The following is a 23,629-nucleotide window of genomic DNA, read 5'->3' on the forward strand; positions in this document are numbered from 1 at the left end:
CGCCAACAGTGCAAGAGGGTTCCCTTTTCTCCACACCCTCTCCAGCATTTGTTGTTTGTAGATTTTCTCATGATGCCATAATAACTTTAAATGTAGTATAATCTATAAAAATTTTGAATCACTGTATTGTACACTTTAAACTAACATAATATTGTAAATCAAGTATACTTCAATTTAAAAAAAATCTAGCCTTCAGAAATACACACATGCACAAAAACAAATGTACAAGGATATTCAATGCAGCTCTGTTTATAAAATTAGGAATAACAATCAAATGGGAAGAGTTAACTACATTCTGGCATATCCATATAACGGGTGGCAATACAAGGTGTAATTAATACCAAAATGGAAACGTGTCTAACACCTTGTTAAGAACAAACTGCAAGCCACAATTCACAGCTTTATATAGAATATATATTTTCAAATGGATATAAAAGGGACAAACCAAGTTGTGATTACCTCTGGAAAGTGAAGCAGGAGGGAGTGAAGAGTGTATTTCAGATTTTAGTCCATTGACTTATACCATCTTTGATTTCTTTAAATAACAAAGTTGTACTAAAAGCAAGTATTTTTCTTAAAAAAAAAAAGAAAGGAAGGGGCAACAAAGTCAGTGTTTCATAACAGTCATCACTGGACACCTGAGTAAATGACAGTGTCCATTATGTTCCTTAAACAGCCAGCAGGACTCCCACCCCTGCAGGTGAGCTCCAGAGAGGAGCGAGCACAGTGGGAGGGTACTAAAAGGATAACTCAACCCCTTTATTCTGAGTCAGCTAATAGCCTTCTCATCGGAAACCCAAGGCAATACCAATTTCTGCAACTGTCCACTTGGCAGTTACGTTTCTCATGGTAAATTAATAAGTTTGCATTCTAGTTTATCAGCTTTCAGAACTCCGATTTACACAAAATTGTCCCCAGAGCAATAAATCTGAGTCCCTAATCATGCGAAGTTGGGGTCTATATCTAGTCCTTTTGAGAGCACTTCTCGAAGGTGCTAAAAGAGCCGGAGACCTACCTTACCTGAAACGGGCAGCCAATAAGCTGACTACTGTACCATTATTCTTACATTACAGCAAAGGGAAAGCAAGACTCAAAAGAGCCCAACGCTCATCAACCTGTTACTGTCAAATGTAACAATCTATCTAAAAAATATTTATAGAACTCAACTGTGTAGATGGCATGGCTCTAGTCTAGTCTAATTTCTTTTACTCTCTCTGCAAGGCGGAGGGGAGGCCCACACCCTGGTCCCCAGACCTGGTTTTGGAAAGGATGGCAGGCGCTGAGTCATGTTAGACCTTCAGAGGTGGTGGCATGTAAGGGCCACACCTCGGCCACCCGTACCATATAGAGCAGCGAACTTTGAAAGTCAAGGACTTAGAAAAGCTGATCCTCACTCTCGAGCAAGGCAGGAAGCAAGAAATGAGTACTGCTCGCCTTACTTTCCCAACTTCTATAATATAATCAACCACAAATGGCAAACTTAAAACCGTCACTGTAACCAGAAGTTGTTTTGGCTGAAGGTGGAGGGAAAGGGGGTGGCAATGCCAACTGATGGCCAGAGAGACATTTTTAGAAGAGAACAACAGGACAAAGCTGGGCCATAGTAAAGCCTTATAATCTTCCACATGCATTTTCAAGACACAGCCTTTTATCAAAAGGAACTATCAATCCACCTCAAACACTCCTTTTAACATAATCAACGTTATAGTAATTCATTACCATTTGTAAACTGAAGATGACTCTTCAATTGATAGATTCAATTAAGAATCTATCAATTTAGCAGACAAGATGAAAAGGCAGAGGGCTATGTAACAGATGAAGGAACAAGATAAAACCCCAGAAAAACAACTAAATGAAGTGGAGATAGGCAACCTTTCAGAAAAAAAAATCAGAATAATGACAGTGAAGATGATCCAGGACCTCAGAAAAAGAATGGAGGCAAAGGTCGAGAAGATGCAAGAAATGTTTAACAAAGACCTAGAAGAATTAAAGAACAAACAAACAGAGATGGACGATACAATAACTGAAATGAAAACTACAATAGAAGGAATCGATAGCAGAATAACTGAGACAGAAGAACAGATAAATGACCTGGAAGACAGAAAGGTGGAATTCACTGCGGCAGAACAGAATAAAGAAAAAAGAATGAAAAGAAATGAAGACAGCCTAAGAGACCTCTTGGACAACATTAAATGCAACAAAATTCGCATTATAGGGGTCCCAGAAGGAGAAGAGAGAGAGAAAGGACCAGAGAAAATATGTGAAGAGATTATAGTCGAAAACTTCCCTCACAGGGGAAAGGAAAGCCACCCAAGTCCAGGAAGCACAGAGAGTCCCATACAGGATAACCCCAAGGAGAAACACGCCAAGACACATAGTAATCAAATTGGCAAAAAATAAAGACAAAGAAAAATTATTGAAAGCAGCAAGGGAAAAACGACAAATAACAGACAAGGAAACTCCCATAAGGTTAACAGCTGATTTCTCAGCAGAAACTCTACAGGCCAGAAGGGAGTGGCATGATATACTTAAAGTGATGAAAGGGAAGAACCTACAACCAAGATTACTCTACCCAGCAAGGATCTCATTCAGATTCGATGGAGAAATCAAAAGCTTGACAGACAAGCAAAAGCTAAGAGAATTCAGCACCACCAAACCAGCTCTACAACAAATGCTAAAGGAACTTCTCTAAGTGGGAAACACAAGAGAAGAAAAGGACCTACAAAAACAAACCCAAAACAATTAAGAAAATGGTCATAGGAACATACAAATCAATAATTACCTTAAACGTGAATGGATTAAATGCTCCAACCAAAAGACACAGGCTGGCTGAATGGATACAAAAACAAGACCCATCTATATGCTGTCTACAAGAGACCCACTTCAGACCTAGGGACACATTCAGACTGAAAGTGAGGGAATGGAAAAAGATATTCCATGCAAATGGAAATCAAAACAAAGCTGGAGTAGCAATACTCATATCAGATAAAATAGACTTTAAAATAAAGAAAGTTACAAGAGACAAGGAAGGACACTACATAATGATCAAGGGATCAATCCAAGAAGAAGATATAACAATTAAAAATATATATACACCCAACACAGGAGCTCTTCAATACATAAAGCAACTGCTAACAGCTATAAAAGAGGAAACCGACAGTAACACAATAATAGTGGGGGACTTTAACACCTCACCTACAACGATGGACAGATCATCCAAACAGAAAATTAATAAAGAAACACAAGCTTTGAATGACACAATAACCAGATAGATTTAATTGATATTTATAGGACATTCCATCCGAAAACAGCAGATTACACTTTCTTCTCAAGTGCACATGGAACATCCTCCAGGAGGGATGACATCTTGGGTCACAAATCAAGCCTCAGTAAATTTAAGAAAATTGAAATCTTATCAAGCATCTTTTCTGACCACAACGCTATGAGATCAGAAATCTATTACAGGGAAAAAAACGCAAACACATGGAAGCTAAACAATACGTTCCTAAATAACCAAGAGATCACTGAAGAAATCAAAGAGGAAATAAAAAAATACCTACAGACAAATGACAATGAAAACACGACGTTCCAAAACCTATGGGATGCAGCAAAAGCAATTCTAAGAGGGAAGTTTATAGCTATACAAGCCTACCTCAAGAAACAAGAAAAATCTCAAATAAACAATCTAACCTCACACCTAAAGGAACTAGAGAAAGAAGAACAAACAAAACCCAAAGTTAGTAGAAGGAAAGAAATCATAAAGATCAGAGCAGAAATAAATGAAACAGAAACAAAGAAAACAATAGCAAAGATCAATAAAACTAAAAGCTGGTTCTTTGAGAAGATAAACAACATTGATAAACCACTAGCCATACTCATCAAGAAAAAGAGGGAAAGGACTCAAATCAATACAATTACAAATGATAAAGGATAAGTTACAACAGACACCACAGAAATACAAAGCATCCTAAGAGACTACTACAAGCAGCTCTATGCCAATAAAATGGACAACCTGGAAGGAATGGACAAATTCTTAGAAAGGTATAACCTTCCAGGACTGAACCAGGAAGAAATAGAAAACATGAACAGACCAATCACAAGTAATGAAATTGAAACTGTGATTAAAAATCTTCCAACAAACAAAAGTCCAGGACCAGATGGCCTCACAGGTCAATTCCATCAAATATTTAGAGGAGAGCTAACACCCATCCTGCTCAAACTCTTCCAAAAAATTGCAGAGGAAGGAACACTCACAGACTCATCCTATGAGGCCACCATCTTCCTGATACCAAAACCAGACAAAGATACTACAAAAACAGAAAATTACAGACCAATATCACTGATGAATATAGACGCAAAAATCCTCAACAAAATACTAGCAAACAGAATCCAACAACACATTAAAAGGATCATACACCATGATCAAGTGGGATTTATCCCAGAGATGCAAGGATTCTTCAATATATGCAAATCAATCAATGTGATATACCATATTAACAAATTGAAGAATAAAAACCATATGATCATCTCAATAGATGCAGAAAAAGCTTTTGACAAAATTCAACACCCATTTATGATAAAAACTCTCCAGAAAGTGGGTATAGGGGGAACCTACGTCAACATAATAAAGGCCATATACGACAAACCCAAAGCAAACATCATTCTGAATGGAGAAAAACTGAAACCATTTCCTCTAAGATCAGGAACAAGACAAGGATGTCCACTCTCACCACTATTACTCAACATAGTTTTGGAAGTCCTAGCCACGGCAATCAGAGAAGAAAAAGAAATAAAAGTAATACAAATTGGAAAAGAAGAAGTAAAACTGTCACTGTTTGCAGATGACATGATACTACACATAGAGAATTCTAAAGATGCCACCAGAAAACTACTAGAGCTAATCAATGAATTTGGTAAAGTTGCAGGATACCAAATTAATGCACAGAAATCTCTTGTATTCCTACACACTAATGATGATAAATCTGAAAGAGAAATTAAGGAAACACTCCCATTTACCATTGCAACAAAAAGAATAAAATACCTAGGAATAAACCTACCTAGGGAGACAAAAGACCTGTATGCAGAAAACTAAAAGACACTGATGAAAGAAATTAAAGATGATACCAACAGATGGAGAGATATACCATGTTCTTGGGCTGGAAGAATCAATATTGTGAAAATGACTATACTACCCAAAGTAATCTACACATTCAATGCAATCCCTATCAAATTACCAATGGCATTTTTTATGGAACTAGACCAAAAAATCTTAAAATTTGTATGGAGACACAAAAGAACCCGAATAACCAAAGCAGTCTTGAGGGAAAAAAACGGAGCTGGAGGAATCAGACTCCCTGACTTCAGACTATGCTACAAAGCTGCAGTAATCAAGACAGTATGGTACTGGCACAAAAACAGAAATATAGGTCAATGGCACAAGATAGAAAGCCCAGAGATAAACCCACACACCTATGGTCAACTAATCTATGACAAAGGAGGCAAGGATATACAATGGAGAAAAGACAGTCTCTTCAATAAGTGGTGCTGGGAAAACTGGACAGCTACATGTAAAAGAATGAAATTAGAACACTGCCTAACACCATACACAAAAATAAACTCAAAATGGATTAGAGACCTAAATGTAAGACCGGACACTATAAAACTCTTAGAGGAAAACATAGGAAGAACACTCTTTGACATAAATCACAGCAAGATCTTTTTTGATCCACCTCCTAGAGTAATGGGAATAAAAACAATAATAAACAAATGGGGCCTAATGAAACTTAAAAGCTTTAGCACAGCAAAGGAAACCATAAACAAGATGAAAAGACAACCCTCAGAATGGAAGAAAATATTTGGAAACGAATCAATGGACAAAGAATTAATCTCCAAAATATATGAACAGCTCATGCAGCTCAATATTGAAAAAACAAACAACCCAATCCAAAAATGGGCAGAAGACCTAAATAGACATTTCTCCAAAGAAGACATACAGATGGCCAAGAGGCACGTGAAAAGCTGCTCAACATCACTATTAGAGAAATGCAAATCAAAACTACAGTGAGGTATCACCTCACACCAGTTAGAATGGGCATCATCAGAAAATCTACAAACAACAAATGCTGGACAGGGTGTGGAGAAAAGGGAACCCTCTTGTACTGTTGGTGGGAATGTAAATTGATACAGCCACTATGGAGAATAGTATGGAGGTTTCTTAAAAAACTAAAAATAGAATTACCATATGATCCAGCAATCCCACTACTGGGCATATACCCAGAGAAAACCATAATTCAAAAAGACACATGCGGGCTTCCCTGGTGGCGCAGTGGTTGAGAGTCCGCCTGCCGATGCGGGGGACACAGGTTCGTGTCCCGGTCCGGGAAGATCCCACATGCCGTGGAGCGGCTGGGCCCGTGGGCCATGGCTGCTGAGCCTGCGCGTCCGGAGCCTGTGCTCTGCAATGGGAGAGGCCACAACAGTGAGAGGCCCGCATAATGCAAAAAAAAAAAAAAAAGAAACATGCACCCCAATACTCACTGCAGCACTATTTACAATAGCCAGGTGATGGAAGCAACGTAAATGCCCATCAACAGATGAATGGATAAAGAAGATATGGTACATATATACAATGGAACATTACTCAGCCATAAAAAGGAATGAAATTGGGTCATTTGTTGAGATGTGGATGGATCTAGAGACTATCATACAGAATGAAGTAAGTCAGAAAGAGAAAAACAAATATCGTATATTAACGCATATATGTGGAACCTAGAAAAATGGTATAGATGAACCAGTTTGCAGGGCAGAAATAGAGACACAGATGTAGAGAACAAACGTATGGACACCAAAGGGGGGAAAGCCGCGGGGGGGGTGGTGTGATGAATTGTGCGATTGGGATTGACATGCATACACTGATGTGTATAAAATTGATGACTAATAAGAACCTGCTGTATAAAAAAAAAAAAGAAACAAAACAGCCAAGACAATTATGAAGAGGAAGAAGAAGATGTGGTAGTGATAAGGTGTGGAGACTTATTTATGCAATAACAAGACTTTTAAAATAAAACTAGTGTAATGTTGGCATGGGAGTGGGCAAGTACTGTATGTCAATGTAACAGTTCAGAGTGTTCAGGAAATGACACACATATAATGAGAACTTGGTGTTATTATAAATTAGCATTATACTGATTAATCAATATATTGTGCTAGAAATTTTTGCATGAAAAGAATCAACTTAATTCTATATGTAGGACTCTTCTTGGTGTTTCAGACTCAAACAATGTATCCCAAACTGAACTGATTGTAACTTGTGAAACTATTCCTTTTGTATTCTGTGTATCACTAGCAAAGAAATTTGAAAGCCAGTATTTATTCTTCTGCCTCCTAAATTTATCTCGCACATCCAAGCAATAAAATATTTTGTAGAGTTAAAAAAAAATCTATCAATTTAGATGTATGAGCAGAATCTTGGGCTAGTGCAGAAGGAAAGAATTTCTGTCAATCTGATTAGGGCTTTAAAAAAAAATCCATCCTCATGAAAAAAAAATCAGGTAACATCTATTTCTTTTAAGTTTCTAAGTTTATTTAATTACATATATATTTAAGTTTTAACTGATCAGAACTTCTGATTCCATGATTTTGGTTATAATTTATATGATGATTATTCATACCCATTCAAACTGTGGGTAGTCGAAAGCTTTTCACATAAAGAACTGTGGTATCTACTTATTGCCTTTACTGGTTTTCATAATGCGTTGGGAACAGGGGTGGGAATTTATCAAGTGGCCGGACACTCTGTGCCCAGCTCCAGGCTGGACGCTGGCCCAGGGTCTCTCATTTCATTTACTCTTCACGATATATTTAAATACCCAAATTACCAGACATGTAAGGAGAGCAACCATTTCATTTCCAGAGAAGCCTGGTACATCTGGCTGGCAATTCGGTTATAGATATAAGGATTTCTACTGGTGCTAGATAAAAGGACGATTAAACGAGAAGGAATTAAAAGGAGGAACATAATTGTCAAACAAACACATCAAAAGCCTCTGGAGAAAAGGGAGGGAAGCAGTTTTTCCTGTTCACGGGATGATGCTGAAAAGCCCAAAGAAGGCTAAGAATGTCTGTTACTGAGTTCTGTGCTGTGGCTCACAGGATCCTCCCAGAGTCCTCCCATTTCAAAAAGGGATGCCAGGCCCAGAAGAGATCAAAGGGCACTGCCAGTTTTGAACTGTCTTGATACACCTAAGATCTTTTGTAAGCACTGCTGTTTTTGGAAATGCACTGTATGGGCAACACCCTCTTTGTCGCGTAACACGACAGCCCAATCCAGGCCTTGGCTTCCCCTAGTCCTTTCTTGTTGAGAGGTATCTTTTCCCAAACTGTGCCTCTCAAACCTGGGCATCAGAAAGACCTCGGGGGGGCCTGTCAAACCCCAAGCTGCTGGTCACACCCAGAATTCCTGACTCAGTAGGTTTCGGGTGTGAACCCCAAATTTGCATTTCTAAAAAGCTCCCAGGTGCTGTTGCTGGTCCCGGACTACACATTTAAGAACCACTGTTGTGAAAAAAACAGGACAGGATCCATCAAAGACAGGAAGCGGGGTGGTGGTGGGGTTATTTGTTACACGGCCATATCTGCATCACTCACGATCCAAGCCACACAAGGCAGGCGATTTTGTCCGTGTCGACCCTGCTGCATCCCCAGCACTTAGGACAGGGGCTGGCATACACTAGGTGCCCTATACACATAACTGCTAAGTAAGTCAAATGAATCAGTATGCCCCGTGCTGGAAACTGGGGCCAGCGTGGGGATGGAGGAGCAAGGGAAGTGGTTGTGGAAACACCAGCAACAAAGGGAATGGCTTTTAACAGCTAACTTGCCCTGAAAGGGAAGCTCAACTTGCTAACAAGGATGGCAACAACAACGACAGCAGTAATAATATACATGATGCTAACAAACACGTCAGAGTGTTTGGTATGTGGCCGGAGCTAGAGCCAGCACTTTACATGCTTTGGGGCGTTCAGTTTTCACAACAACCTATGAGATGAGAACCTTGATTCTCCTCATTTACCAGGTGAGGAAACAGGTTAGAAAGGAAGTGATGCTCCCAAACCAGCTAACTATCTATGGAGAAGCTGGTCCCAAGCAGAAGGTCTCTCTTAATTACCCAGTTGAGTAAATGATAAATGCAAAACTTCTCTGGCCTTCTCTGAACTGCAGACTTTGATCCTTTCTTCTCCAAGTTACGGAGAGGCTTCACATGGCCCATTCCTAGTATGCCTGATCGTTAGACAGGCACGGCTCCGGCTGGCTACACAGAGTTTATTTTCTCTGTATCATCTCTCAAGAGTGGGACACTGAATCACAGCGCTGGGGTTCCATGTGGGGGTTAGGCATGCCCCATAAAGGGCTAGTTCAGTGGTTCATCAACAGGGCAGGGAAGGGGGCGGGGGAGACATGTGGGCCGACTTTGCACTCGGGGGACATTGGACAGATGTGTCCAATGTCTCTGTGTCCAGAGACGATTTTGATTGTCATAACTGGAGGGTGCTACTGGCGTCTGGTGAGGAGTCCTCACTACTCACTAGAGTAGCGAGTAGCCAACAGGGCACAGGACAGCCTCCCCCCACAAAGAGGTATCTGGCCAAAATGTCAATGGTGCTGAAACTCTGCTCCAATTTCAAAGCCTTCTCTGTCCCACCCCTCCCACCCCCGCCCCAGGTTGGATGCCTAAGAAACTTCATCGATATTCTCTAACAGCCTTCACTGTCTTTTATCTTGTCTTAGTTATTGGAGAACTTGCTTCATCTCCCCTACCTCCCTTGAGGGCCAGAAGAACATCTTAGTCATTGAAACACCCAGAATACTGGGAACCGATTCAGCTCAGAGTGGGTGTTCAGTAAGTGTCCTGTACTTTGTTTTCCCTCAAATGGGTAAAAATGCTGAGAACTCACTCCTAACCATGGAGGAGGGGCAGCGGGGTGAACACACTAAGTTAGGAACACACAGTACACTTCCTATAAACTTATCTCAATTAATCCTTCCAACCACTGAAGGAGACAGGAACACTATTTTAGGTAACTACAGCTCATAGAATTTGTGAAAGGTCACACGCTGCTAAGCGACAGAGCACGTTTCTGGAGCCCGATGTCAAGCCCTAGGCTCCTTCCGTACCCCACAACCGTGCCATGGGTCCCCAGAGCTGAAAACCTCCCTCCTAAAGACCAGTCCCAGGATTAGAGTGTCTGAGATGCTAGCAAGGAAAACAGTAACAGAAAAGGTTGAAAACTTGACCACATTATTAGTGTGATCACAAGTCTTGCTACCAAACATAGCAACAAAGTTGGTCAATTCAAAGGTTACTTACTGCAAATAGGCTTAAATACAAGTTACATGTTTAAAAATCAATGATAAAGATACTTAGAATTTACGTGGCTCTTTCACTGTTAAACTTTAATATGCTAGGGCTTAAGAAAATATATCCAAGATACATTTTTTTTTAATCTGCAAAATCAGAGCACAGGAAACAATGGTCAAAAAAGCCATCTTAGTTCAAGACATAATTACGTGACCTTTCCTTATGCACAGCACTCTCCAGCTGGCTCTCTGCTTTCTCAGAGCAGCTAGGAGCCAGGCCCAGACCTGGGAAAGTACGTCATAAATAACATCTGATGGCTCGTCTCTGGGAGCCCTGACAGTATTGATCCCCCAAATCAACCTGATGAATCTGTCTCGTTTTCATATTATAGAAGGAGAAGTGGACATGATGAAAGGTTTTTGTAGCACCACGTTTAATTCTTTGTTTTTTTAAGCTAAGGAGGCCAGTCTTGGCTGGCTGCTGTTCATCAAGGCCTCCACTCCAACCTCTGTTGCCAAAACCACATTCCCAGGGCTGGGTCCTAGCCTCTTAGAAAGCTGGGTGGCCCACGGCTTCCCTCACAGCCAGCTCATTCTGAACTCACCATTCCCTCCACAGGGTGCAAACCCTGACGGAGGAAAAGCTCAGCCTTGTCCATTCTTTCAGCCCCAGGAGTTAACCATCTTGGGAGTCAAGGTCTTGTATGTCTTTTCTCCCTTAGCCTGTCTCTCACTTCCATCTTGCCTTTCACACCATCACTATTGCCGTCCTGCTTCCAGACTCATCAGCTCTGTAGCACCCATGCTCTAAATGGTATGCCCTACTTTTCTTCCCAGGGGAACTTCTGCCTTTCTGTCCAGTTGGTAACCTGTTCCAGGCAGGCCCAGACCCGACAGGATGGAAAGTCTTCCTGCTATAGGGTAAAGTAAATCCCTTGAGGGCCGGGTGTCCAGCGTATCACCCTGGTTCCCAGTGGTGTTGGTGCCAGGCAACAGTGCTTGCTTGGACCCCCTAAGTTCTCAGCCCCTTGGGAGTGCTTTTGGTTTCACCTCCTTTGGGTTTGGGGTCACTCGTCTTTGGATGGTTTGCCTTGGCAATGACCTGGAAGTCCAGAAGCTGGTACCAGGGTCGGCATGGGGTACGAGTGCACCTGGCCCAGGTTTCTGGGGTCTGCAGACTGTGGAGCCAGGCTCCTTGGGTTCAGTTCCACTTGCCTCTCTCATCAGTGGAGCCCTGAGCCGGCCGCTTTAAGCCCTCGTTGTCTGCGTCTTCCTGTGCAGGACAAGCGTGGTGATAATACCCACTTCACAGGTTATGTGGATAACGTGTTAATGCGCATAAAGCGCTTACTTTAGTGCCCTCCATGCGCATGGGCACTTGATAAACATCAGCTATTATTACCCCATAGACCAGAGACTGCTGAGTGGCAGCCCCGAAGCCAAATCTGGCCCAGAGACCTATTTTGTTTGGCTTGCACATTTTCCTTTTTAATTGAGCCTGCATTTTAACGCTGGTAGATTTCTGGCATTTTAAGAAAATTGAAGATCTGGCAACAAATGGGACCCGCTTTCCTCTCTGGAAGCCATCACCTGGGGCGGGGTCCCTCCTCGGCTGCCTTCTGACAGGGCATTTCTTCTTTGTTCAAGCCCAACTCCCATACTACTTATCCCCACCTTTCCATACCCCCCAGTTAATTCCCTGCCTGGCCCTTGTAGGAAGGCAATCTCTATTCCAGACCAACTTTACCAATGTATCCAGTGTTAGGTTCTATTATTCCCCCATATTGACACCAGTCCAACAGGTCTCCTTATGCTGCCCACTTCCTGCCTTCCTACCTTGGCCTCATGACCTTCCCCCAGCCATGAACAGCCTCCCAAACCTTCCCCGTCCACCTAGTCCAGCAGTTCCAATTGAGTGCACGTCAAGATGACATGGGACACTTTCAAGACATACTCAGGGCTGGCTGGGGGTACTTCTCGAAAGTGCCAAGATGACCCAAATGCGCACCCAAACGTGCTCTGAGGCCGGTGGCCGCGGGAGCCACGGCCTCTGCCCCCCACGGTCCGGCTGGCACATGCTGTCGACACGGTGCGGCCGAGGGCAAGAGTCTTGTTTGACTCCCGTTTAGTCCTGCTTGCGACTCAACTTGTGTTTAAAGCCCGTCTCCCCAAACGGACCATAAAACTCAAGAGTGGGTGGATCACACTTCATACTTCTTTTGCATCCTCAACAGGAAGACTGGGGTGCCAAGCACACTGTGGGTGCCTGATGACAACGCCTCTTGTCAAATGTTTGAGCGTCCACAACGGAGAAGGCATCGCAAGGACGACGTGACGCGAAAACCACAGCCTGGTTTCCTGAAGCTTGTGGGTTTGGAGGAAGAGTAAGTCAAGGGCACCACTGATGAGGATATAAGGTGGACGAAGATGTCCTACGGGAAGGGAGGGGCCCAAGGCCTGGGGAGTCAGGGAAGGCTCTGTGCAGGGGGTGTCCTTGATAGGCTGGTGGGAAGGACGGCAGCAGCGAGGGGAACAAGCGAATAAATGCCCCGAGGGAAAGCAGCAGCCTCCGTAAGTGCCAGGATCCCAGTGGGGAGGAATGGGAGCAGAACGGGAAGGGCGAGATTTCACTGGACCTCAAACGCTAGGGAAAGGGTTGTAATTAATTGGATAATTCACGGAAGCGGCCCGTGAAGGCTGTGATTCTGGCCTCCTTCTAAAAGCCAGGCAGAGGGAGAGGTGAGGGCTAAGTGGGAGGAACAGGCATAACACACTGAACAACTAGACACTGCGAGAGGGAGAAGAGAAGGGGCCAGGGAGGCCCGGGGGTAGCTCCCCTCCGCACACGGAGTGGCGTCTCCAGTCCCGCAGGGCCCCACACGCCTCAGACACCCTGATCTCCACCATTCAGTCTTAAGCCCTGGGTGACTGTACAGAAGTGAAATCATGTTAAGAGTGCCGCTCCATTAACGCAGATCATCACAGAAATAAAGATTTTCGTCATGACACTGCCACTGCCACAAGGACTACTATAAGGCGACGCTTATCTTTCTGCTCATCCTCCCGAGTCCATGCACAGCTTATGCAGAGCTGCAAAGGCCCTAAAGAGTACGTTGGGAGGAAACCGCCCTGTGGTTCACCCCTCTGCTTCATCACCGCCATTTTTAGAGGTGTAACCTGGGTCTGGATGAACACAAGGGCTGGTTCAGAAACTAAACCACCAAAGGGTGGGCCCCAGAGACAGCCACGGAAGAAAAGGGCAATGCCACCACGTATCTACCGAATCCTTCCCATGGGTCAGGGACCGGCCTAGGCACCTTACAAATAGGAACTCCTTTAATCGTCCCGGTCCCCATGAGGTAGCTACTAGGATTTGCCCATTTTACAGGTGAGGAAATTAAGACGCACAGGTTAAGCAGAGTGGCCCAAAGTCACACAGAATAAGAACCCAGACACTCTGGCTTCAGGCCCCATCGTCCGACTCTTATACTCGGCTGCCCTTCAGTTTGCCTCTTAGGTGGAGGGTGTGGTTTAGGTCCATAAAAGCCTTCCCCTCTCCTAAGGGCTGCCAGGCCCAGAAAGGCTCAGAAGGTATGGGGTCACAGGGCTGCTGCTCTGGTTATATATTTCTGGAGCCTCAAAGCATCAGACGTGGAAAAAGGGCAAGGGAGGGGTGAAATCTATAGGCTCTGAGCTGACCTCCTGTGACCCCCAGCGTCCCGAGCTGCAACTTTCAGGATCCTGAAGACCAGAGCTTGGGGAGCCCTTCTCAGCAGTCAGGTGCGTGCTGCACAAGCCAGCAGGGTCTCCTGGGGAGCCCCAGGCACGAGCTGACTGGGAGGACCAAGGGCGTTCAGTTCCTCTGCTCCCGGAGATGGACTCCATCCGCCATAAAGTCCTCCAGGGGGATCAGCTTCACTGATAACTACAGGTCTCACCAGCAGTTGCTCCCTGATCTAAGACCGCACCTACACATGGCACCTTTCTGGTTTGTGGTTTATAGACAAGCCATATATCCCCACCCCTAACGCGTTGGTGAACTACAGCGACATTGGATTATGTTTCACTTTTAGGCTTCAGGGCTTGAAGTGATTCTATTTTTAAGCTTTCTCAATTCCACAAGTAAAAGAAGACGTTTTAAGGAAATTAGTTCTGGTTTTTAGGGGATGAGGACTTCTTCCCCTGAAAGAGTTAAACTTTGTTAAACCAGCAATCTTCCTGAAGGAAGGGCACCTGGTCTAATGTCACTGGGCAAGGGCACCAGGACCTCTGAAAACCACAACAGTCACCCAGGATGTGGAGAGCCCAGGACAAACCTCCAACACCAGAGCTATACTGTGCCCTTCTCCTGAAGAGAGCGGCAAAAATCCTTTCAGGTTCTATTCTCAGTGAAGTATGTTTCACCGTTTCAGCACCGGAAGTGTCATATCCACAAAAGTTTGCAAATAACAAATAAAGCTTTAAAAAGGCTACTATCATGTTTCTATAAGAGTCTGTCATTCCTTCCATTTTTTAAAATTCCCTTTCATTGAACATCTAAAGGAGCATGGCGTATTTTGTACCTTTGAGAATGAGGTGTTACTCTAAAGCCAACTGTTCAAAGGACACTTCTGTATGTGTCTATTTTAAAAATGTAACCATTCCTGAAGGCAATCTTAAATGTATTCTACACATCCCAATTTTCCCATATAGGGTACATGAGACTTAGTTAACTTTCTCTTGGCAAATGGGGCTGCTTCTAAGAATTCCAGTCTCCAGGTTCAGTTCTGGCTTTGCCACTAGTTAGCCTGTGACCTTGGGTAAGTAACAACTGCATTGGGTCTTAATTTCCTCCCCTGCAAAATGAAGGGGATCGGGTCAGATGATGACTCTTGCTTTACAGCTCTCACATGTTACGATTCAAAGATCATTGAGGGGCTTCCCTGGTGGCGCAATGGTTGAGAGTCCGCCTGCCGATGCAGGGGACACGGGTTCGTGTCCCGGTCCGGCAAGGTCCCACATGCCACGGAGTGGCCGGGCCCGTGAGCCATGGCCGCTGAGCCTGCGTGTCCGGAGCCTGTGCTCCGCAACGGGAGAGGCCACGGCAGTGAGAGGCCCGCGTACCGGGGGAAAAAAAAAAAAATTAATCAAAGACCATTGGGAATATCAATTATTGCCTATGCTAATTAGAAGAATTAGTTATAAGAATGTTGTCTGGACACTAGAAATAGCCCCAGACGGTTGGGCTACAGTAATAAAAAGCAGACTAAAGTCAATTACTTTTATTCTTACTTCCTCCTATCGCTTCTCTATTCCATCAGCTGTCCATTCTCACTGCTATCAACCTCCGCTGACATAAACCCCGGCCTTAGTTTACAAAGCTAAGCAGTGGTCTGTTTCACCAGGTTCTCCAGCAAAGCAAGGGGCCCAGGCTTTGTGATTGCAACCTGGCAACCAGTGGGCTTTACCTCTTCCCCTTCAAAGTTATATTGTAGATGATCGTGGCCGCCACAGCAAATAGATTGACCCCCAGTTAAGGTTGGAGGCGGACTGAGAATGCATCCTTGTAACTTACACATTCTTTGAGTTCTAAAAACGCATTGCTTTGGCAGGAGAGCGTTTGAAGCAAAAGCGACAACAGAAAATAAACTGATTTCCTTCTTACTGGCCCCAAAGCTATATGTATTATCTATCCCTCTATATTAACCCTACTCCTGCCCTCCAGGATTCCTTACCCCCATCCCAGTTGTTGTCTTTTTGTCCCTTCTGTTGTATAACTTTTCCTTGTGTAAGATACATTTTCCAAGCCACTCTTGGAAGCCAAAGAGAAGGTCAGGGTAGGAGGAAGGAGATACCATTAGTGGTTTCCTATACTTACTGCTTTCCCAGTTAGCTCCCCTTCTTAGTCCCATGAAAAATGATTAGTAGAAAAAATGCTTCTTAGCAATTGTAAATAGTCCCCGAAACACTTTTAAGCTGCTAACAAGCACGAAAAATATGCATTAAACCACATGCTTAGTACCTCAAAGAATTCAGGGAAGTTCCTCTCTTTAAAAACCAAAATGAAACAGAGCATCTGATAAGAACTGCAATCTACCTTCTTTGCCTTGCACTATTTGGGGCGGTTTCATGGGCATCTAGGAGGGATGTGATTTAATCAGCACAGGCGGTGGCTGATTTTTCACTCTTCCTAGTTTAAAATGTTAGTAGAAAGTAGGTGATTAAAAAGGAATTGGAGTCAGTCGGCCTGGGAAAGTGGATGTAAACTAGACATACAAATGGAATATATGTTAAGTCATGTTAAATTAGAAAACTGGCCAGAAAAATCAACTATGAATATCTGAAGCGTTGCCAAATTGGTCCAGGTCCTTTGGAAAAAGGCTAAAGGTACGGATGGTGTGTCTTTGGGGATGGCAATAAAAGACCACTATGGATTATACCTATGAGAAATGAGAATAAAAGCCACTTTTCCCTACAACCTTTCAATCTCCAGGTGCTATCATCTATTCATGACTAAGCTTAGAGTATTATTTTCTGTTTTCATGTTAGCTTTACACAGCACAACATTAATCTCAGAATCTACCCTTCCAAGTATTACATAAGGTGACGATTTATAGAAAAACGACAACAAAAAAAATCCTTTCCTGTTCACAAGCTTGGGTTCCTTAGCTCACAGAGCCACGTTTACGGGTGCTTTGCTTCAGAAGATGATTAGAGTGGTGCCCTGGGTACTGATTATAGTGGAGCTATTTGGACTGCCTGAGTCTGGGCACTGCATTATATTAAAACTTCCATTTTGGGGTATGTAGTGACTAAAAATTCTCTCCTAGCTTAAACTTGGCACCAACCATCTATCTCAGCAGAAGCAAGATTATTGACTACAGAACCACAGGAACCCAGCATTCTTCTTCTTTTATATTTATACAGGAAAGAAACTCAGCTGTAGCACCTATGGTTTCTCCATTCTTACAGGGAAATTTCAAACATTGTGGGTGCCTTCCCAAAGTCTAATAAGTGGGATGCTATGACTGGATTAAATTAAATCAGATGTGACAGGCCATTGTCTCTTGCATTAATAGATCCCAAACTTTCTAGAAGCGTAATGAAATCATTTCAGCTTCTTTTTAGCAGAGGCAGAAAATGATGAAGCCATTTCAGTTCCAGAAAATATGCAGCACTTGTGACTCTGGTTTCTCTAGACTCCTTCCATGTCCAACAGTTCACCATCTAGAGCTGAATTTATCTCGTGCATGTCTCTGACATGGTGATGATTAAGAGTTCAGTTCCACAAAAGCCACTAAGCACGGGCTGCATGCAAAAGATGGCCGGTCCATGCAGTCAAGGGAGGAGCGAGGCAAAAAAGTGAGGATGAGTTGATCTAAATTTGTCACAACTCAAGGCACAAGCTCATACTGGGGCAGTTCATCACCACCATCTCTAACACAGGCCTGTGGTACTGACGTGTCCCTATTTTATCCATTCTTAGGAGAGCCATGATTTATGGGTTTAAAAACTCAAGTTAACTAGGTATAAATAGTTAATTACATATCATTTTTAAAAACTTTTAACCATTTTACTCATATATGTCAACAAAGGGGCAGTGTGCACATGGTCTTACATTATTTCTCTAAATTCCAAAAAAATATAAATTTCTGAATATTCATTTTATTGGGCATCTACTATTTACCTGGCACTGTGCTAAGTGTTTTACATGCATTATCATATTTAACCCTTAAATAGAACTTTCAAGTTCCTACTGTTATTGTCCCTATTTTACAAGAGAGGAAACTGTGTTGTGAGAGTTTATTTGCCTAAGATCCAACGACTTGTAAATGACAGAGGCAATTACAGCTAGTAAGGTAGTACTGAGATACGTATATATATGTATATATATATATATTTTTTTTCCACGTTAAAAAAAAGGTGAAGAATATGCTCCTGGTTGTTCTAGAGACAGAACATGGAATCAGAGCCAGGTGAGTCTGTAACTGTGGCCACTTGAACAGGAGTTCTCAACCTCTTCTTTGATGGAAAGTGTTTAAATGATCCCTTTGCTCAGCCAATCACTTAGCTATCCCCATGCTGTCCCTCCTGCTTAGGGAAAGAATATCAACAAAAGTTCAAGACTTCAATAGAAGTCTAATATAATTTTGATAAGAAAAAAAAAGAAACCAAACTTTATATACAGTGCTCATGATTCTGGAATAATAATCTCGTGGCAAGGAGGATAAAGTTTTGAAGTAGCTTGAAAGGTGGTGAGGGTAATTTTTTATACTTTAAATACTTAAATACAATGAATTACATAGAAGTTTGGCTAGGCAGTTTCAGAGACCTGGCCCAGGTGGGCTAAAATTCAAAAGGAAAAAAAAAAAAAAGCAAACTGGTCGTCTCACAATTTCCCATTGTCAAAACTACCCTCCCATAAATCTGAATCAAGTCCCAGAAGTATGTCAATAGCTGGTTGTTTCAGATTAGGTTTATGATATAGTGACAGAACCCTGAGGGAGCAAATATGCTTAAAATATATCCAAGCACGTTTAGGTCAAGTCAGTAATAGTATTCAATGCTGATAAAAGCGTGGCATATTCTCGTGTCTGAGAATCCGGCACACTGGATACTGTTATGTGTAAGCAGGTACTGTACTCTTTCCCCCCTGCTGGCAGACCCTAGTCACTAAAACACCATGAGCTTCTTTGACTGAGACGGTATCACACATCCCTAGCAAGTATCTCTGGGGCTGCAAAGCAGTTAAGATCCAACTCGAGGAGAAATTGGGAAGAGTCATGAATTAAAATTTTTCATTATTCCAAAACCCATCTCATCCCCCAAAGTGTTGCCTGGGTGCCGACTCTCTTAAAGACCTCTGCAAAATCTTGATTCTTCAAAAATTCAGCCCATTCGGAGCCGAGACAAGGTGAGGTCAACGACTGATATTATCAGCCAACCATTAATCTAACTGGGTTTGGTTCGTTTCTAGCCTCGTGGGGGCCGAGCCTCACCACGAGGGTGAAGACAGGAGGCATGGAGGAAGGGAATGAAGGAGAGAAAAGGAGAAAGGAGGAAGACCTCCGGGCCACACTTCTTTCTAGTATCAACAAAAAGAGAAGCCGCATACTGACCTAAATCATCTCTCAAAGGCGCTTTATAAATTACAGGGACAAAGGGAGGGGGTGGCGAGTGGCCTGGGAATCCTACAGACACCCTACCCTCTGACCCGCCCCCCTCCCCCTCCAGCACAAGGGAAGGAAGATAGAAAGCAGAGCTCAACTCGGCCATTGGCGAGAAGCCCCCCCTCCGGTTTTCGATCGCCCATCCCTCGGCCCCCTAGAAAAACACACACGTAAACACCATACCCACCCCCTGGGGCGGACACTCCTGCCCCGAGGTTCCTAGAACCGGAGGCCGGGCATTTACTTAGTTAGATTTTTCTTGCTTACTCATTTCCCTCGAGCACCCAACCCCCCGTTCCCACTCCAAAACCCCGCTCAACCGCCTACCCTCACGGCTCCAACCCCCAACAGAATCCGGTGCCCCCGCGGCGGCGGCGGCCCCCGAGCCGTCCCGGTCACTAACCTGCTGCTGTAAGGGCATTTCCGAAACCAGCCTGGCTCCGGGGGGAGGTGGGGGGGGCCGGCTGGAGAGGGGGCCCGGAGGGCCGAACGGACCGGCGGCGCCGGGCGAGGGCGGGCGCCCGTGGAGGGGGTTGGGGAGAGGAGAGGGAGGGTGGCCGCTCCGGGGGCGGGTGCGAGGGCGCCGGGACCGTCCCAGGCCAGGGAGCCGGCGAGCAGGAGGAAGTGGGTGCCCCCTCTCCCCCTCCAGCGCCCCCTCCCGCCGCCGCCTCCTCCCCAGTCACAGGCGCGTCCTCCGCGCACGTGTGCGAAACGTCACCGGCGGGTCCCGGAGAGAGGGACAGACCCAGGCGGCGGGACGGGAACACGGCTGCCCCCGCCCTCCGTCGCCGGAGGGCGGAGAGGGGGGACAGGGCGGGGAAGGAAGGGGCAAGGGGAGAGGCGGGTCAAGGGCAGGCCCGGGGCCCGGCGAGGCAGGCCCGGGCGCTCGGGCCACGCGGGCGCCGCCGCTGCCACCACCGGGATGCGCCCAGGCCGGGGTGCCCGCCCGCTAGCCCCTCACCCCCAGACAGCCCACGCCCCGGCCTGCAGCCGGCTTCCAGCTCCACCTCTCCCCTCGGCTTCCCCCAGCCCCTTTGTTGCCGGCAGTTACAGATCCCAAAATGTGTCAAGCGCAGCCTGGCAGAGCCCCTGCACTCCGAGCACGCCTTAGGGACCCCCGGCTGCCAACGGGCCTCCGAGGCCGGCGGGCGGCCATCACCCCCAGGGCCCCCCGGTTTCCACCCCCCTGGAGTCTCCCACTCCCCAGTTCACTACTCCCTCCCCCACCCCCTTCTCCATCCGGGGCGTGACCCCTTCCTACGCCCGAGAAGGAGGAAGCTTCGAGTTGGAGGGGAGGGGAGAGTGGGGGTAGGGAAAAGTGCAGGAAAGGAAGGGGGGGGCCGCGAAAAGTTTCGGAGTGTTTGATGTGGTTCGCGCCATGGCGATCCCCGCTGCCCTGCTTGCCTGGCGGAGCCCCCCAGACCCTTCGGGGGTTCGGGGTCAACACACAAGTCTAACAATAAACTCTTGTTGGAGGGACAGCCGCCGAGGCCCACGACGCTCGGCCCCGCGCTCTCCCAGGGCGGCCCGCAGCGCGCCCACCACCCCGCGCGGTGCGAGCCCACCTCCCGCCCGGGCTGGGGACGGTGGGAACGGGAGGGCATTACCGGAGGGCCGCCGCCGCCGCCGCCGCCGCCGCGTCCCAGCGCTGGTGGCTGCTGCAGCAGCCCGGCTCTGCTGGAGGGTCCGTGCGGCGTGGTGTAGAGGAGGCTGCCGGCGGTCTGCTCCACGCCGGGGGCACTGGGGAGGAGGGGGCCGGCGGCGACGGCGCCGCTTTGGAGGGAGGAGGAACAGGAGGTGGTGGAAGTGTTCGTGGTGAGGATCTGGATGTACGCGCTCGGGGCGGCGGCAGCAGCGGCGGTGGCGGCGGCGGGGAAGCTGGGGCTGGCTAGCAGTGCCCTTTTGTCCATGGAGGCTGCAGCGGCGGCGGCGACGACAGCCGCCCCCTCCCCACCCCCGGCGGTCACCAGGTACTGCTCCAGGGCGGGCTGGATCCCCTTTCTCATCTCTCGCTCCTGCTCTTTTTATTGCTATGGTATATTAACGTATTGTTTTCAATTTCTTTATTATTTGCAGTCGGAGTTTCCAAGTCTCTCCTTCTCTCCTCCCCGCCCGGCGCTTCCGAGCCCCTTCTCTCCCTTTTCTTTTTATTTTTCCGCACCGCCCGGGCCCCGGGGGCCAAAAATAATCGGGGCTCTGGAGAGAGGAGGGTCCCGGGCGCACGGATATCGGGCCCCGAGGGGGGATGGAGGCGTCGGGGGCGGCCGATGCAATGGATTGCGAGGCGGCGGCGGCAGCACGGGTGCTGCGGCCGGCAGCTGAAAAATGGCTCCAGGAAGCTGCTGCTGACAATGAATGAAGGGATACGGTTTACGCGCCAAGGTCCTCCCGCGAAACTCAGATTTCCCGCCGGCTTTTCAAACCATATTTGCATATCCCCGCCCCTCAACCCGCCGAGGACCGTTCCCACAGCCCATTGGGCCTGTGTCTCCTTCCTTCCGTCCCAATCACGGAGCAGGGTCGCAACCTGCCGGTTTCCATTGGCTGCCGTGCATCATGGTTGCCGGGGCGACAGGAGCCCTATTTGCATATGCTTCCTTGATTGGCTGGGAGGGAGTAGGGGTTTTAGGAGGTGGGGGTAAAGTCCGCCTTCTCTCCCACGGAAGACCACGCCTGGTGCAGGCTCCGCCCCCGTCCCCGCCCGCCAGCCGGGCGGGCACTGCTGACCTGGGCAGGGACTCCGCGCCCCGCAGACTCAGTGTGGATCTAACCTAGAGCGCAAGTTTCGCTTTTGTAAATTGTCAAGGTGACTAAAGGGGACACTTTCGGGAACTGTCTTCTGTTTGACCAGTCAGTGTAATAGATGAACAACAGCGAGAGATTCTCCCAAGTATGTGCCAAAGGCAAGTTGGACCTTGCGAACGACGCCTGGCAGGTGGAAACCGAGCCCTTTAAATCGCGGGTTTCTCTCTTCCTGAAATCCGACCAATGCCGCGGCGAGAGCTGATCCCGAGGCCGAGGCTGATGGACAGAAGCATGTGGGCCGACAGAATAGTGGGGGCAGAAGGTTCGACTGACGTGATTGCGGGCACCATTTAGTTACCATTCCAGATCATTACCGGTAGCTTCGTTATTAGCCTGGATGGGGTTTAAGTAAAAATTAACTCCGAATGCTTTGCCGAGTGAAATCTTACCACAAGTACTGGGTTGAGTCCAGCAGACACCCCCAAAACCCTACCCACTGGCCCAGAAGCACCCAGGGCAGTTAATCTGGGCTAACCTAGGACTTATTTGCGTGTTTCTAATCCGCCAAACAGTAATCCGAAGAAGTACGTGCTTCCCACGATGACGTCTTGCTCCTAACAAACACTGCACGCTGGCCACGAGCACTTTACAGTTTCGGTATCCTACCAAGTTCTCTGACACAATGACCCAAACCTATTCCAAAATATTTTAAAAGAATTTTTTTAAGTAAACTAGAAATTGCCACCAGAAAAATATTAAATTATTGTCAAATTGACTTCTGTGTTGGTGCAAGTGTTCATGGGTCTTAAAATTGAAGATTGCGCCTGTGAGACTGAGCAGGAAAAGGGACCCTGGCAGTTTGTGGGAAAAGGTGTACCTAGGTCAGGTCATCATTTACAGTTCCGGTCACTGAGAACTGCACAAAATAGCTGCTGATCTGGTGCTCACTGGGTGATGAGCATTGCAATACCTCAAGCCCTTTTGCAAGACTTTTATTATTATTAATTTTCAAAGCTCATATGCTCAGTCTTCTGAAAGGCCTGACAAGATATATCAGTTCAGGCTAGGAGTCCTTACTACTTCAGTCCTGTTACCTGAAATAGGGTGAACTCAAAGTACTGTTACACCTTGCACCAGGCTCAGGAATATTTTGGTCTTGCACTCAAGCTAATTGAGGATCCAAGGCCCAGTAGCCAAACATTTACTGACATAAATGATATGTGTCATCAAACTGACACTATCTTTAGGGCAGATTAGGTGGTATTCAAGGGGCATCAATTGCTGGTTGGGCTAGAGGCATAAGGTATTAGCAACTTCCTTGACCTTGTTCCATCAAAGTTACTTTCCACTGTGCGTCACTATGGAGGAAACTTGTACTG

At 46.0% G+C, this 23,629-nt stretch overlaps 1 protein-coding gene across 1 annotated transcript in view; it reads right to left on the reverse strand.

The window, feature by feature from the left end:
• Nucleotides 1-21,511, reverse strand: part of E2F3 (E2F transcription factor 3) — an 80,185-nt gene extending 58,674 nt beyond the window's left edge. Inside the window, exon 1 of the mRNA XM_060164268.1 lies at nt 21,113-21,511. Within this exon, the coding sequence (XP_060020251.1) occupies nt 21,113-21,511 (399 nt within the window). The remainder of the gene's footprint in view (nt 1-21,112) is intronic.
• Between the last annotated feature and the right edge of the window lie 2,118 nt (nt 21,512-23,629).

The sequence above is a fragment of the Lagenorhynchus albirostris genome, chromosome 10 (genome assembly GCF_949774975.1).
Source record: "Lagenorhynchus albirostris chromosome 10, mLagAlb1.1, whole genome shotgun sequence".
In the NCBI taxonomy this organism is placed as follows: domain Eukaryota; kingdom Metazoa; phylum Chordata; class Mammalia; order Artiodactyla; family Delphinidae; genus Lagenorhynchus; species Lagenorhynchus albirostris.